Source organism: Scyliorhinus canicula, chromosome 8 (genome assembly GCF_902713615.1).
Source record: "Scyliorhinus canicula chromosome 8, sScyCan1.1, whole genome shotgun sequence".
Lineage (NCBI taxonomy): Eukaryota > Metazoa > Chordata > Chondrichthyes > Carcharhiniformes > Scyliorhinidae > Scyliorhinus > Scyliorhinus canicula.
Genome location: NC_052153.1, coordinates 170,308,282 through 170,324,198, shown reverse-complemented (window position 1 = coordinate 170,324,198; position 15,917 = coordinate 170,308,282). Strand labels below are relative to the sequence as shown.

Below are 15,917 nucleotides of genomic sequence, written 5' to 3'. Positions count from 1 at the left end.
AAGTAAACTGTTTGTGTGGAGTTTGCTCATTCTACTCACGTCTGCGTGGGTTTCCCCCGGGCTCTCCGGTTTCCTCCCACAGCCCAAAGCTTTGCAAGTTAGCTGGATTGGTTATGGTGGGTGTGCAGGGTAATGGGGATAGGAGGGCGAGTGTGCCTCGATAGAATGTTCTTTCGAAGGGCCGATGCAGACTCGATGGACCGAACGGCCTCCTTCTGCTCAGCAGGGATTCTATGATATAAATTCTAACATTTTCTGAGTAACTATTGCTGAAACACAGTCCGAAGCAACCAAATTTTGCAATTTAAATCACATTATCAGGTGGTGCCAAGTGTAGGGCACTTGCTCGTGGGAAGTTTGAAATTCCTGGGAAATGGCCGTGCAATTCATAGCTGGGAATTCCGGGAAGGGCAGGTGGCAGTGGGGGGCGGGTTCCCCAGCGCTCCTTTGGGGCATCTCCAGGCACACCCTGCAGCTCAGAGATTCACAGACGTTACGTTGCCAATGAGTGACATTGCCCATGTCGTGCCGACTTGACCTGCTTCACTGCACACCCTCGGCACCCAGCTCAGGATGGAGCTCAGAATTACAAATCCGAACGACGAGCTAACCATTCGAAACCAGCTCCGCCGCACGGGTCATGCCGATTGTGTGCCTGACACCAAACGATTGTGTGCCTGACACCAAACGCGATGGAACTGCTCCTCTCAGAACTCAACCTCGGCAGAAGATTCCCAGGAGGACAGCAGAAACATAGCCATGTCCTCAAGAGGTTAATCCCAGATCTGAAGGGGTTGGATTATGAGGAGAGGTTGAGTAGACTGGGATTGTACTTGTTGGAATTTAGAAGGATGAGGGGGGATCTTATAGAAACATATAAAATTATGAAGGGAATAGATAGGATAGATGCGGGCAGGTTGTTTCCACTGGCGGGTGAAAGCAGAACTAGGGGGCATAGCCTCAAAATAAGGGGAAGTAGATTTAGGACTGAGTTTAGGAGGAACGTCTTCACCCAAAGGGTTGTGAATCTATGGAATTCCCCGCCCAGTGAAGCAGTTGAGGTTTTTAAGATAAAGATAGATAGTGTTTTGAAGAATAAAGGGATTAAGGGTTATGGTGTTCGGCCCGGAAAGTGGAGCTGAGTCCACTAAAGATCAGCCATGATCTCATTGAATAGCGGAGCAGGCTCGAGGGGCCAGATGGCCGACTCCTGCTCCTCGTTCTTATGTTCTTATTAAGAGCATCCTGAAAATGGTCAAATATCCCCCACCAACTCGTGGGTTGATCCTGGCTTCTGATCGACTAAAATGGGAAAGGCTCATTCAGGGAAGGACCAAGCAGGGATGGCATGTGGTGCAGTGGTTAGCACTGGGAGTGTGGCGCTGAGGACCTGGGTTCGAATCCCAGCCCTGGGTCACTGTCTGTGTGGAGTTTGCACATTCTCCCTGTGTCTGCGTGGGTTTCACCCCCACAACCCAAAGATGTGCAGGGTAGGTGGATTGGCCATGCTAAATTGCCCCTAATATTGGGGAAAAAATAATTGGGTGCTCTAAATTTTTTTAAAAAGGGAAGGGACCAAGCACATTGAAGGACTTGGTTGGGAATGTGCAACCTCCGAACAACCCACCGACTTAACCCTTCAAACACCACCTGCCCCACATGTGGCAAATCAACCATCTCAGAACCCACTGAGGTGGAAGCCAGTCACACTCAATCCCAGGGGACTGCCTGAGAGAGAAGAGACCGATCCCAGTCCAACAAGGACAGCACGTTAGCACAGTGGTTTGCACTATAGCTTCACAGCGCCAGGGTCCCTGGTTCGATTCCTGTTTGGCTCACTGTCTGTGCGGGGTCTGCACGTTCCACCAGTTTCCTCCGGGTGCTCCAGTTTCCTCCCACAGTCCAAAGATGTGCAGGTTAGGTGGATTGGCCATACTAAATTGCCCTTAGGTTAGATGGGGTTACAGTTGTGGGGATAGGGTGGAGGTGTGGGCTTAGGTAAGGTGCCGGTGCATACTCGATGGGCCGAATGGCCTCCTTCTGCACTGTCAATTCTATGATATTCAATGTGGAACACTTGACATCAATGTAGACAGACACCTTGTTCAAACTCATGTGTTGATTCTGTTTAGATTGACACAAAATAAAAGAGAATAGTCAAACATTTCAATCCCTTAAAGGTTACCATTTGGCATTCTATGGGGGTGGGGGGGGGGGAGGAAAGTAAAAGACTAGCTACCCTTTAAGCAGCAGGATGGCAGTAACAAAGTTATTATTACAACATTGGATCTGGGTTGGTTGAAAGCTGCTTTTTGAGTGTTGCCTGTCTCTGTTAATTTGACAGAAATATTTGAATGCAATGGAGCATTCTGCAGCAAAGAGGAAGAGAGTTGACTTAAAGCATAAGGTCATTGCCAAATGCGTTAATTAGCTTCAAGTCCCCTTTCTAGTGAGGAACCTTGCACACATTCCTGAAGTGCACTCGTCAGAACACAATTGGGCATGCAGTTTCGTTAAAGAACTGATGACACTTCCAAACCTCAACAGTTGCAAATATGTAACTAACGCGGTTAAATTAATTTGTACAACCTGAATAATCCACACGCTAATTATTGTACAGCTTTGTTCAACTGCCCATTAAATTGCATTTCTGCTTGCATTCCTGGAATGTTAGGTGGTGTGAAAGTTCATTAACTCAGTAAGAATCTCTTCCGCCGTGCGGACAAAAATCTAGGTTACCATTGCTTGCATGTGGGTCAATGCTGGCAACCGTTAACGCAGTGCTGTTGCTACGAAGGGGTTACACATTCAAAAATTCTATCTGCCTTGTTATGAAGGATAAAATGAACAAGTGTCTGGTCAGTGCATTGGCGAACACATCAAAGTCAATCTGTGTTGCAGATTGCTATTAGCGTGCACTTGTAGTGAAGCAAAGCTGATTTGCCTGGAAACCGTGTTCTGTTCGCGTGACATTAAAATGATGTGACGGCTCCTCTTCTAATACAGTATAAACAGTTTGAACCGCTTTGACACACTGATATAGATGCACTTTATTCAAACTGGACTCACTTGTTTATGTTGCACGGCTAATTCACACTTCTCTTCTCTTTTTCTTTCTTGCTACGTACTAAGAAATAAAGATTTTAGACATAGGTAAGTTTTGAGAATTGTTGTGTCCTTTACTACATTTACATCAGCTTCTATGTTGTCAGTAACTTTTCCCTCCTTTATAAACTGTCCTTTCTTTATAATGTCTGAGTCCCACCTTTGCCCACAGGACTGCTGGATATGCTTGATGAGAGGGGGGGGGGGGGGGGGGGGGGGGTGTACCACTGAGGAACCATCCAGTGTAATTCAACATCTTCACCTTTAAAATCTTAAAGACACAGAAATAAAACCTGATTGCTTTCCAGAAATATTAAAGAATTAAACTCAAGCTTGTTTTATTACGTTCACGTACAGAATCGTACAGCATCGAAAAGGGCCATTTGTCCCACCTTATTTGTGCTGGCTCTTTGACAGAGGTGGCCCATGAATCATGCTTATTTGCCCATTGCCCAATAATCCTCAACAGACACAGATTCTTGTGCTGGGGGTTTGCAGTCCTCCCGGTGGCGGGCATCACCACGAGTGGGAGAGGAAAACTTGGAGAGCGGCTTTTCCCGTCTTGTCCGTGAGAATTCCCACAGCCTGTGGGACTGGAAAATCCCTTGGAATTGATTTAGTTGGTATGGACACAGAAAACGGGAACAGTCAATCATTTCAGTCCTATTTAAGATTAATATTTTAAATTCTGTGGGGCAAGAGCTTGAGAAAAGCTTTCTATTATCAACCAACTTGACTTGCCCTATGAGAAATTCAATGTTTCCCCTTCAAGTTTATGTCTAATTTCCTTTTGAAATGTAATCGCGTGCTCCGTCTGTCTTATCAGTCATTGCATTGCTGATCATAACAATTCACTCGGTTTTTTATAAATCCTCTTTATCTTACCACTGGTTCTTTTACCAAAGATCCCAAATCTGTGTTCTCTGGTGACTGACCCTCCAACTACTGGAAGCAGTTGTTCCTTAAATTACTTTGACAACGGCCTTTATGATTTCAGGCACCTCTATTCATTCTTGCCTTTGACCTTCCCTGTTCCAAAGAGAATTTTGGTCTCTCCACACAACGGAAGTCCTTCATTTACAGCGTAGAATTTCAAGTCTTCCAGCATTTTGAACGTTTCTGCATCAGAAACTATTTGTTTTATGATGCTCTGTTTTTCTATTTTATAGATCATTGCTTTGACTATCTTTGGCATCTCCCTTTCGTGTCAGTTGAGCTGTTACCTTTTTTCCTTTCCTCCCTCACCTCCCTCAGCTTTGAGACGTACCTTCCCAGGGGAGTCCAGCCAGTTACTGAACGGTTATTGCCGCTTTAAAGAAAACATTATTAAATTTGGACCTACTAGAACGATTAAACCATTTCTACAACCTTTCGTGTCAGGAGAGTTGAAGCCTGATTCCTGGGCGTTGGAGATGTTGTACTATCGAGACATCTTAATTCTTTCATTTCCTCTTCCAATCCTACTGCGCAATCAGATTAACGAATGTGACTGAGGCACTCTGCACGGTTTCCCATTGTTTTGTTTCTTGCATTCATTGTACACCACCTTTTAAATGTCAACTTGGCTTAGTGGTCCCACTCAGTCCTCCAAATCCCTGCCATAGATTTGAACGCATAATCTGGGCTGACACTCCAAGACAGTACTGAGGGATTGCTGGATCGTCAGAGATGAGATGTTATAAATATAATGTTTTCTGTTCTGCTTGTAAATCTCCTCTGCTCTCTCTCCAGAGCAATTGTGTCTTTCCTGTAATGTGGTGCCCAAAACAAAGACAACAAAATTCCAGCTGTGGCCTAACAACGTTTTATACAGTTCCAGCGTTACATCCCTGCTTTTGTATTCATTACCTCACCCAATAAAGGAAAATATTCCAGATGTTTTCTTTACCACTTTATCCACCTGTCCTGCCACTATCAGGACCAGTGGACATGTATGTCCTCAAGGTCTTTCATTTCCTCAACCCCATTTCAATATCCTTGAGTGTTCCCTTGCTTTGTTTGCCCTCCCCAAATACATTACATCATACTTTTCTGGATTGAATTCCATTTGCTACTTCTCTGTCCACTCAACCGAATAATTGATATAATTCTGGGGTCGGCAACTATTCTCTTCACTATTAACTACACACCCAATTTTCTGTGTCATCTGCAAATTTCACGATCATGCCTCCCACATTTAAATCCAAACCTGAGCACGGTGGAACACCAATGGAAACCGTTTCCCAGACACAAAATTGAACGGTTGTGACAAGATTGGACATAATGATGATTTGAGGCATGTTCCTTAATCTCACGCCCTTGTGATTAGTTATCATTAACGTAGAGAAATGAACTTGGGCCAGATTAACACCAATCGTCAACTTCCAATACTCTCCCCAAGCTAGTTTGCAGCCGAACATGCTCACACTGGCCTGCCTCTTCATGTCACATCTTGAAATAAAATTGAGATGTATGAGGAGCATTTTCACCTGATCCCTCAGCACACCATCCCAAAACATAATTCCCCTCAAAATATTCTGGAGCCCCAGAATGATCAAACTTTGACGAACAACATCTGAACAACAGTCTCCATGTGTTTGTATCAGCAGCATTATTTAATCTGCTTTACTAGCAGACTTTGCTTTCCCCCGCATGTTGAATAGAGCTGGGAATAATTCCAAATATCAAGTGAGTTTTAAATAGGCATTGTTTTATCAACTTGCAGAATAAGTGTTGATATAAAACGCAAATGGTTTTAAAGAGCTTACTTAACAGAAACGGTAATGGTGATTCAAGAAAGAAATTGTTTGTGGAATAAATATCCTTTTTGATGATCTCAGCTTATTAGGCACTTGGTGCTGCCGCACATCATGAATTGTCAGTTTCCAGGGCCAGGAACAAAGCTCTTCATTGCTGCAATATACTGCGGCATGGAAGTGTAAGGCGCACCATATGCAAAACCGGGCTGTAGCTTCAGGGAATCGGTGAGGTCAGATGGAGGAAGTAACATGCAAGGTAATCGCCCAGAGTTGCTCTCATGCTCCACCTCTTGCTGACTGGGGGAATAGCAGTTGCTTTGGAGCAGGCCACTTGCCCAGGATTTTTAAAAAGTCATGCAAATGTCGAGTAATTCTATCGAACACACATCCAAGACAATCACGCCTCCAACCTACTCAGAAGCAAATAGTCAAGATCCTTTAAAAAAAAACACAGGACGTTTTCACCAAATAACTGGTGAAAAGGATTGTGACTCTGCGGTTATATTGACAAGAATTTTTGTCCCTCACTGTTATTTCTGGTGAAATGATGGACACGTTCCGAAGGAAGCAATTATGATTTCGCTAGAATTGACAAACAATGCAATTTGTCACAGACGCATTTATAATGTTTCTGTGTTCAGGAACCGGACCAATTTTTGTATCAAAAAACATCCGCAAATGAGATTATTGACTGCATTGAGCAGCAGTTATTTGACGACTGTATCAGAGAAATTAAAACCTAGAATCTCGCTGAGGTAAACAAGAAGAATCGCATCAAGGTGTGACGAATTAAAACAGAAAAATCACTGGGGAAAGGACATGAAGAGGGGTTTAGGTGGAGTTGGTACAAGGAAATGGAGAGGAGTGTGACTTGAGTTAGACGAGGGTTTGAAAAGGGACACCAGTAGAATTTGAACAGAGTAATGAAGGCAGGCATGACTAGCATTAGAACAGTGAAGTGGTGGGCAGTACGGTGGCTCAGTGGTTAGCCACACGGCGCTGAGGTCCCAGGTTTGATCCCGGCTCTGGGTCACTATCGGTGTGGAGTTTGCACATTCTCCCTGTGTTTGTGTGGGTCTTGCCCCCACAACCCAAAGATGTGCAGGGTAGGTAGGTTGGTTGGTCATGCTAAATTTCCCCTTAATTGGAAAAAATGAATTGGGTACTCTAAATTTATTTTAAAAGAGAACAATGAAGTCAAACAGGGTTTTGGTGACGTTTTAGCTGGCATTGTTAGAGTTCGAACAGGGGAAGAAAGTGGAGAACTGTGCTCAAATCTGAGAAATTGAAACTGGTACAGTATATTTTATGTTTTCCCTATGTATTTTCTTTTGATGTATAGAATGAACTGTCTGAACTGTACGCAGAACAATACTTTTCACTGTACCTTGGTGCATGTGACAATAAACAAATCCAATCCAATAGTATATTGGAAATAATTTTTATTTTGGAGAAGAGACATAGAACAAAGAACAAAGAAAAGTACAGCACAGGAACCGGCCCTCCAAGCCCGTGCCGTCCATGCTGCCCAACTAAACTACAATCTTCTACACCTCCTCGATCTGTATCCCTCTATTCCCATCCTATTCATGTATTTGTCAAGATGCCCCTTAAATGTCACTATCGTTCCTGCTTCCACCACCTCCTCCGGCAGCAAGTTCCAGGCACCCACTACCCTCTGTGTAAAAAACTTGCCTCGTACATCTCCTCTAAACCTTGCCCCTCGCACCTTAAACCTATGCCCCCTAGTAATTGACCCCTCTACCCTGGGAAAAAGTCTCTGACTATCCACTCTGTCTATGCCCTCATAATTTTGTAGACCTCTATCAGGTCGCCCCTCAACCTCCGTCGTTCCAGTGAGAACAAACCGAGTTTATTCAACTGCTCCTCATAGCTAATGCCCTCCATACCAGGCAACATCCTGGTAAATCTCTTCTGCACCCTCTCTAAAGCCTCCACATCCTTCTGGTAGTGTGGCGACCAGAATTGAACACTACCATTGCTTTTCATCCTGAAATCATCAGGCCAAACACAAGAATGGCAATCTTGAAACGATTGCAACAATTTATCCCAGAGGAGAAAGGGGTGCTGATTAGTTGGCAAGCTGACTCTGATTGGCCACGGCATTGCCCTGGAAAAAGCAGCAAGGAACCATAAACCCTCCAGTAATAACTGTAGGCTCCCGAATAGGCTCAAGGCTTGAACATAATCCTTTTGTTTGAAGAAAACGGGTCCTTGTGTTGGAGTCTATGTTGCTTCTCACAAGCATGAATCATCTACATTACAAGTCGATTGATTATCTTCAATTGATTTTTAGAGTAGCTATTAGTGCTCTCAGGATTGTTCAGCAAGTGCTGCACAATTGCAGAAATATATTTAACAGTAGACTGTTGTTTTGGGTTTTGCAAGCACAGGTTGGTTGAGTACAGTCTGTACACTGCCTATAATTAGCAGCTGGAGGCACATGCTGTTTGATTTGATCAGCCAATCATTGAATTTCAGTGCAGGCGTGATACCAGGGATGTGGACCGTAAGTCCCAACGATTGACTGATCGAATCAAACAGCATGTTCTCTCGGCTGTTCATACCAGGCAGAGTACATGTGACTGCACGTGTCTCCCCTCTTTACCCTCACTGTTAACTAGATGAAACAATTGGGAATGAAACCATGATTCCATAAATCCAGTGCAGGATCCATCATAGTGACATCAGCATAGGCCAGAAATAGAGGCATATAAGTACAACTCTCTGACCTAAACTTTGGAAGACCAGTCAGGTGATAAGTTACAGTGCTGCTAAATGCTAAAAAGACAAAGGAGTGAACCAGCAGCCTTTGCATCCTGGTCCATTTAATCCTTATGCAGTCTGAATAAATGAAAATGGAAGAATTGTGCCTTGAAATTAAATTTTGACACTTGCACACCATTCCTTAGCCGCTTTTAATGCTAAAATGGATCGCTCAATTCAACCATTTGTATTACTGCTATTCAATGGCCCCACATTAAGGCACAGTTCCATCTGATCAAACTTGGTCCTATCTCACAGTGAGATCTCGGGGTAGATCTACTCTCTGCATTAAGAATTAAACCCCTGGCAACAGATGGCCATTTGTAAGTGAGACAATTGCTTTATCAGTCCATTTTGAGGGCAGCACGGTGATGCAGTGGCTAGTATTGCTGCCTCACGGAGCCAAGGACTCGAGTTTGATCCCGGCCCTGGGTCACTGTTCATGTGGCGTTTGCACATTTGGCCCATGTTTGCGTGGGTCTCACCCACAAAGATGTGCATGGTAGGTGGATTGGCCATGTTAAAACTGCCCCTTAATTGGGAAAAAAAAAGAATTGGGTACTCTAAATTTATAAACAAACAAAAAAAATCAATCCATTCTTTTGGGATTGGCATTTCTTTTCAATCAGGATGATTGGAAGTTGGTTAGTATATTGGATTAGTTATGCACTTACCTGGAGCTGACACTGTTAGCAATACATTTCATCACTTTCCGTGAAGTCTTTGTTAAGTTGCAAACAGTGTGTAATCCACTTGATTCATTCCTTTTTAAAAGAGTACCTAATTATTTTTGTTCAATTAAGGGGCAATTTAGCATGGCCAATCCACCTACGCTGCACATCTTTGGGTTGTGGAGGTGATACCCACGCAGACACGGGGAGAATGTGTGAACTCCACACAGACAGTGACCCAGCGCCGGGATTGAACCCAGTTCCTCAGCGCCGTAGGCAGCAATGCCAACCACTATGCCACCGTGCCACCCTCTACTTGATTCATTCCTATTGCCGCCGCTGTCATTGTTCCCTCAATGGATGAGGAAATTATGAAGAATCTGGCAATAATTCTTCATTCACATAAAATATCAGCTATCATCACCATTGCATCATCGTCTGCTCATAAAGTCTGAACACAGAGGGGCAAATGGTCCCTACATTGAACTTCATGAACCGTCTATGAGATACTAATTTTTCTTTCCCATTTTATCCCTGGCCAGGATATGGCAATTGGTTGTAGTGTTGGGTGACCTCGAGGTAGCTCTGCATGTGTTAGACTGATGTGCACCTCACCACTTTAACACTGTTATCCCCCATAGCGTGGCCTTATTTGCATCCTGGGACGCCTGCCTACCAGATTGCTTATCAGTAGATGATTTACCCCTGGTGATACCTCAATTTTCAGGATATTCTGCATGATTACCTTTTTCTTTCCTGCCTCTCTGTCCTGATCTGAATTCGGGACAAATAACTAATCTTTAACCTGCAGTTCATTTGTTGGACGCTGTAATTTGCTGACTCTTCTAATGCCAAAACGCTAAAGTAAAAAGTTGGAAGTCCTTGATGCTTCATAATCAAAAGGGTCAGCCAGCCCCAGTGATTCGTATCAGCCATTAAACAATACATTACACTTGGTTGTCAACATAAGATAGTAAAGCAATCTGAAAGATAAATGACGGAAGCAAATGAGATCCAATAAATTTGAATCTTATCACCAATGCACATTCACGCTTAATTACTATTCAGTCATTTTTTATTACATTCTATTTGTCACCAAAACTATTTCCTGCCAGCCTCCTTGAGATCCTATCTATTTTTCTATGACATTGTGTTAAGGTAAGGGACCCTGTGACCCCCTTAACATTACATCCCTGCATCCAGCAGGTATCTGTAATGGCACCCACAGCTCATGTGGCTAAATTCATCTTACATTTCATTGTTTAGATTGGCAGCCGTGGTCTTTTTGGTTGCACTCTGGATTCTGAGTGATAAGTTTCCAGATACAAGACCCATTTCAGATATTATGCTTAAAATCAAGGGTTTCACTCCAGTGTGGTACTGAGAGAGTGCTGCACTGTTGGAGGCCCTGGGCGGAATTCTCCTCGGGGCCGAATTCGTGAAGGCCGTCATGAACTCGGCCGAGGTTCACGATGGCCTCGGAGCCCGCTCCCCGCAGCTAATTCACCCCCACCCGGGGGGCTAGGAGCGGGCCTCCGTCCTTCTCGGCAGCGACCTCGTCACGCCGAGAATGTGAAGTCATCCGCGCATGCGCGGGTTGCCGGTTCCAACCCGCGCATGCGCGGATGACTTCATTGCGCAGACGGCACGAATCCGCGCATGTGCGGTGGCCGTCTTTCTCCTCAGCCGCCCGGCAAGACGTGGTGGCTTGATCTTGCCGAGTGGCGGAGGGGAAAAAGTGCGTCCGTTTTGGATGCTGGCCCGACGATCGGTGGGCACCGATCGCGGGCCTGTCCCCTCCCGAGCACAGTCGTGGTGCTCCCGTCCCAATCGGGCCCCTAGATGCCCCAAACGGGCATCTGGCGCCCGTTTCACGAATGCAGCGACCAGGTGTGTTTGCCGCCGTCGTGAAACGGGCGTGAAGGGCCGGCTGATCGGCCCACCGGGCTCGGAGCATCGCCGTTCGGCGTACAAAACGGCGAGCGCCGATTTTTCTGGGTGGGGGGGGGGGGAGAATCACGGGGGGCGCCGGGGGGGGCGTAAAAAATGTCGGGGGCCCTCCCGCGATTCTCCCAGGCCGCGTGGGGAGCGGAGAATCGCGTCTTTGGGATGAGTCATTGAACCAAGGTTCCATCTGGCTGTTTTGGTGGACATAGAAGAACCGATGGATCTTTTTGAAGAAGCCGGATGTTATCCCTGATGTCCTGCCCGATATGTATCCCGCAACCAACATCACAAAAACAGATTACCTGCTCATTAGCATATTGCTGCTTGTGGGTGTTTACTGTGCACATATTGGCTTATACGTTTCCTACAACCATTACTACTCTTCAAAAACACCTTATTGCCCGGAAGAAACTTCGAGATGCCTGGTGGTCATGTAAAACATGATGGGCTCGATCAACGGCCGGGTCGCACCCAACTCCAGAAGCGACGAGGCCTCTTGCAAGATGTACCCAGCTCGCCACGCCTCGCAAAATGTTGCGCTCTGGATGTGCGCGGGACCTAAATTTGCATATTTCAGTGTGCAGTTCGGCACGCTTAAGTATGCCTCTGCCAGATCTAACCAACGCCTGGGACTGAATCCCCTTGCTGTGGAGGCCCCAGCTGGCACTATTTAGTACTGGTCTTCACAAATGGGAGGGGGGGTGGTCTCCCAGGTGATCGGGGCCTCTGGGAAGGGTGGCACCCTTGCAGTACCACCTGGGCACCTGGCAGTGCTACCTGGGTGTCAGCCTGGAATGTCCAGGTGGCACTGCCAGGGTGCCAGGCTGATGGTGCCACGGTGGAATTTCGCCCACACAGGGGATCAGCCCTGGAGTGCCCTTATGAGGTGGGGTACAGGGGCTCGAGGACCCCTACAGGTAAGTTGGGGCTTTGAACAATGAAGGTAACAATAATAATAATATTTATTGTCAGAAGCAGGCTTACATTAACACTGCAATGAAGTTACTGTAAAAAGCCCTCAGTCATCACATTCCGCCACTCTTCAGAGGGAGAATTCAGAATGTCTAATTCACCGAACAAGCACATCTCTCGGGACTTGCAGGAGGAAACTGGAGCACTGGGAGGAAATCCACGCAGACAGGGGGAGAAGGTGCAGACTCCGCACAGACAGTGACCCAAGCGGTAATCGAACTTGGGACCCTGGCCCTGTAAAGAAACAGTGCTAACCACGGTGCTAACGTGCCGCCCTGTAAGTGCGGGCTCGGTGGGACATTCCTCACCGAGTCCTGAAAAAATAACAGGAGTCCCGTTTGATAGAGGGGTTGGTCCCGGCACTACAAACGCCAGGAAACACCCCACCAAACCCACCCAAAGGGGACTCTTTTTTGCTTGTTAAATCACGCCCTATATACATGCATTTCTTGTTAAATATGGTGAACTTTGGTGTTGCAGTGTGCAACATTGAATGCTGTGGTAGTTTCAACTTGAAACCTTGCAGGGTGCATCTTAGCGTGGGTTGGAAGTATGCCATCTTTTAGCTAGCAAAAGGTCATCCCACCTTCCATAAATTATATTAATGTTGTTATTTGTTTGAATGTAATGGGAATCTGGCTGTCATACTCATTTTCTTGTGACTGTTGACTGATTTTGATGTCGTTTGCAATTTGCTACAAAGCCACAGCTCTGTTTGTGGCTGGAGATTAGTAGGAAAAAGTCGATTGGATTTAAACACCCCAACCCCTGAAATGTCTGTCATCAGTCCATCCACCCGAACGCTGTTTTAGAGGGGGACCTCTCTGGGGAAGAAGTCCCGCCCTAGAGAGCCAATCTGATTGGCCGCCAACTCCGCAGTCCCAGCAGCACCAAAATCAAGCGGGAGACACTTATAGAACTGCAGACATTCCCAAAGGAAAGGAAGCAATGTAGCCCAGACTTAGAATTAAGGCTGGATTTTGGATGGATCGGCCTGACTAGACAGCCCCATTGAGCCAGGGTGGGGAGAGAGGTGGGTGGTTGGACTGGAGAGGGTTGCAGGGGGAAGGTTAAAGGGGAGGAGTAGGGGCAGCACAGCCTACTGGTTAGTGCAGTTGCCTCACGGTGCTGAGGTCCCAGGTTCGATCCCGGCTCTGGGTGACAGTCCGTGTTGAGTTTGCACATTCTCCCCGTGTCTGCGTGGGTTTCGCCCCCACAACCCAAAAATGTGCAGAGTAGGTGGACTGGCCATGCTAAATTGCCCCTTAATTGGAAAAAATTATTGGGTAATCTAAATTTATTTTAAAAAAGGGGAGGAGTAACAGCCTTGGGGTTGGTGCCTCCAATGAGAATAGGGGATCACCCCAAAGGGGTGAACTCTCTCTTCCTGCCTGACAGCAGCACGCACAGTGAAAACTTACAGGCTCCCAGCCTCCCCCGCCGCACATAAAACAACAGCAGAATTGAATTCCTTAAGTGGCCTCAATAAGGCAGGATGCCATAACCTGCCCCCCTTTGTTTTATGAGCCCTCCACCGCTTTCAGAAGCGCTGGCAGATGTCTGTTAAATCCAGCCCATTGTTACTCATATTAATATCTGGAGTTCAGTGGGTGATTCCTTCAGCTGCAGCCTTTGAAAGTCGCCTCAATTCTGGTGTCTCGGGGCTCCTCCTTTCTTGTTCCAAGCACCTGTGAAATCTTACCAGAACAGATTTTTTTCTCTCGGTTCAGCTTCTTTCACTTGCTGGTGAGAGTCAGAAAGCTCTGAAGATCTCTGTCTTCACCAGCATTCAAAGGACAAGTGAAAACACGGTATTAAAATGATAGGAATTATCATTACGTCTGAAGGATTTTCCACTGCTTGTGGGGAAGGGACTTCAACTCCTCAACTGCTGACACCAGCCAAACTAAATCCATTGCTCCGTCACATCGCAGCAAATGTCCCACCTGTCATTGTTCAAACTACTGGAGCATCCCTGAGCATGGCCCTCAGCAAGGTCTTCAATTCCCTTCAGAATTCTATGTACCCTCTCTGAAATTAAAATTAGAATGAGCGTCAGGGTAAGTTGGAGATGATCCCGCATTGCTTCCCGAGGATCTTACTATTGGCACAAAACTCATTCCTGCCAATAGCGCAAAACAAGCTTGTGGCGAATTGGCTTTCCTCCGGGTGGCCCGGTTCCCTCCCACAGTCCAAAGATATGCAGCTTAGATGGGTTGGCCATGCGAAATTTCCCCTTAGTGTCCAACGGTTAGGTGGGGTTTGGAGGTAACTGGGATAGGGCGCGGATTGGGCCGAGGTAGGTGCTCTGTCGGAGGGTCGGTGCAGACCGATGACCCGAATGGCCTCCTTCTGCACTGTAGGGATTCTATGGAATCAATTAAAATGAAATAAGATGCTGTGAATTTGAATTAGACCATTAAAATATACTTTGCTATCATTGTCTTCTTTAGTGAAGAGTAACATTTATCCCAAAACTATTTGGGAGGTGGTGGGGAGGGGTGGGGGGGGGGGGGGGGGGGGGGGGGGGGGGGGGGGGGTGATCTTAGTGCCAGTACCTAGGAGCAAACCTTACTGCTGAACAAATAAGGAACAGCAATTGAAAAAGAAATCGCACTTTCCCCATTAGGTTGATTCTTTGATCATTCTTTTACAACCGTAACCTGATAGTAAAACTCAAACAGCATTGAATACCCTGATCTTCATTCAACAGAAAAGCTGTTATTGCCAAAATCCCATAACGAGCAGAAGCATGTGAAAGAGGCACCATGTATCCCACTGCCTCTCGCTGAATATACCAACAATATGATGTGCATAAGCTCTTAAGTAGGAAGGTTTACAGAACAGGAGTAGTCTGGAAACGGAATGAAATCATTCAGTGGGGAGTGGGGTAACAGTCTTGGGATTTCTTAAACTGCTACTATTAATGAGTTCTTGCTGCAATCCTATGTATGGATGGTGTATCGAACACTCTGGTATATGTTACGTTAAAACTGTGGGCGTTGAGATGATTAAACCTGGTTTTAGCTTGTTCCTTAATTAGCTTTCTGCCCTCTGTTACAGTAAAAACATGTTGAAATGTTCAGCAGAATCATTACAAAGGATACTGTGTGCCATCCGCTCTCCAGTCCAGAGGAGGTGCCACTGCTTTTTCTGGCCATTGCAAGCAATACAGCTGGACCATCGCTTCGTTTGAATTCGATAACTTGAAAGATACCTTTAATTTTTTTTAAATCTTTACTTTTACAGCAATAACCCATCACATAGATACTTCCTGGCAACCGACCCAGTCACTGGAGATCTATACATCTCAGATACCAACACGCGGAGGATCTATCATCCAAAATCCCTGATTGGTGAGAAAGATCTGACGGCTAACTCTGAAGTGGTAGCAGGGACTGGAGAACATTGTCTGCCATTTGATGAAGCTCGATGTGGAGATGGAGGGAAAGCTGTTGAAGCTTCACTGATGGGTCCCAAAGGTATGTTGCAGATACTCGCAAACCGGTGCATGCACATACACAAACACAAACTTAGATACACAATGGGCGGAATTCTCCATCCCCATTAGTGGGGTTCCCAATGAGGCGGAGAATCGGCCGTCGTGAAGAAAAGGCGCCGATCCGTTTCCGATGCTCCGCCCTCTGCTGGCGGTGGGATTGGGGTTCGTGCCCACACACCAGTGGGAGGATGCAAG

At 46.0% G+C, this 15,917-nt stretch overlaps 1 protein-coding gene across 25 annotated transcripts in view; it reads left to right on the top strand.

Annotated features, from left to right (window-relative positions):
• Positions 1-15,917, top strand: part of tenm3 (teneurin transmembrane protein 3) — a 4,148,867-nt gene that overhangs the window by 4,076,575 nt on the left and 56,375 nt on the right. For 22 of the 25 annotated variants that reach the window (XM_038805737.1, XM_038805738.1, XM_038805732.1 and 19 more), the window contains 2 exons: positions 3,133-3,153; positions 15,470-15,702. In XM_038805737.1, the coding sequence (XP_038661665.1) occupies positions 3,133-3,153; positions 15,470-15,702 (254 nt within the window). The remainder of the gene's footprint in view (positions 1-3,132; positions 3,154-15,469; positions 15,703-15,917) is intronic. The other 3 variants (XM_038805735.1, XM_038805731.1, XM_038805743.1) reach the window with 1 other exon arrangement.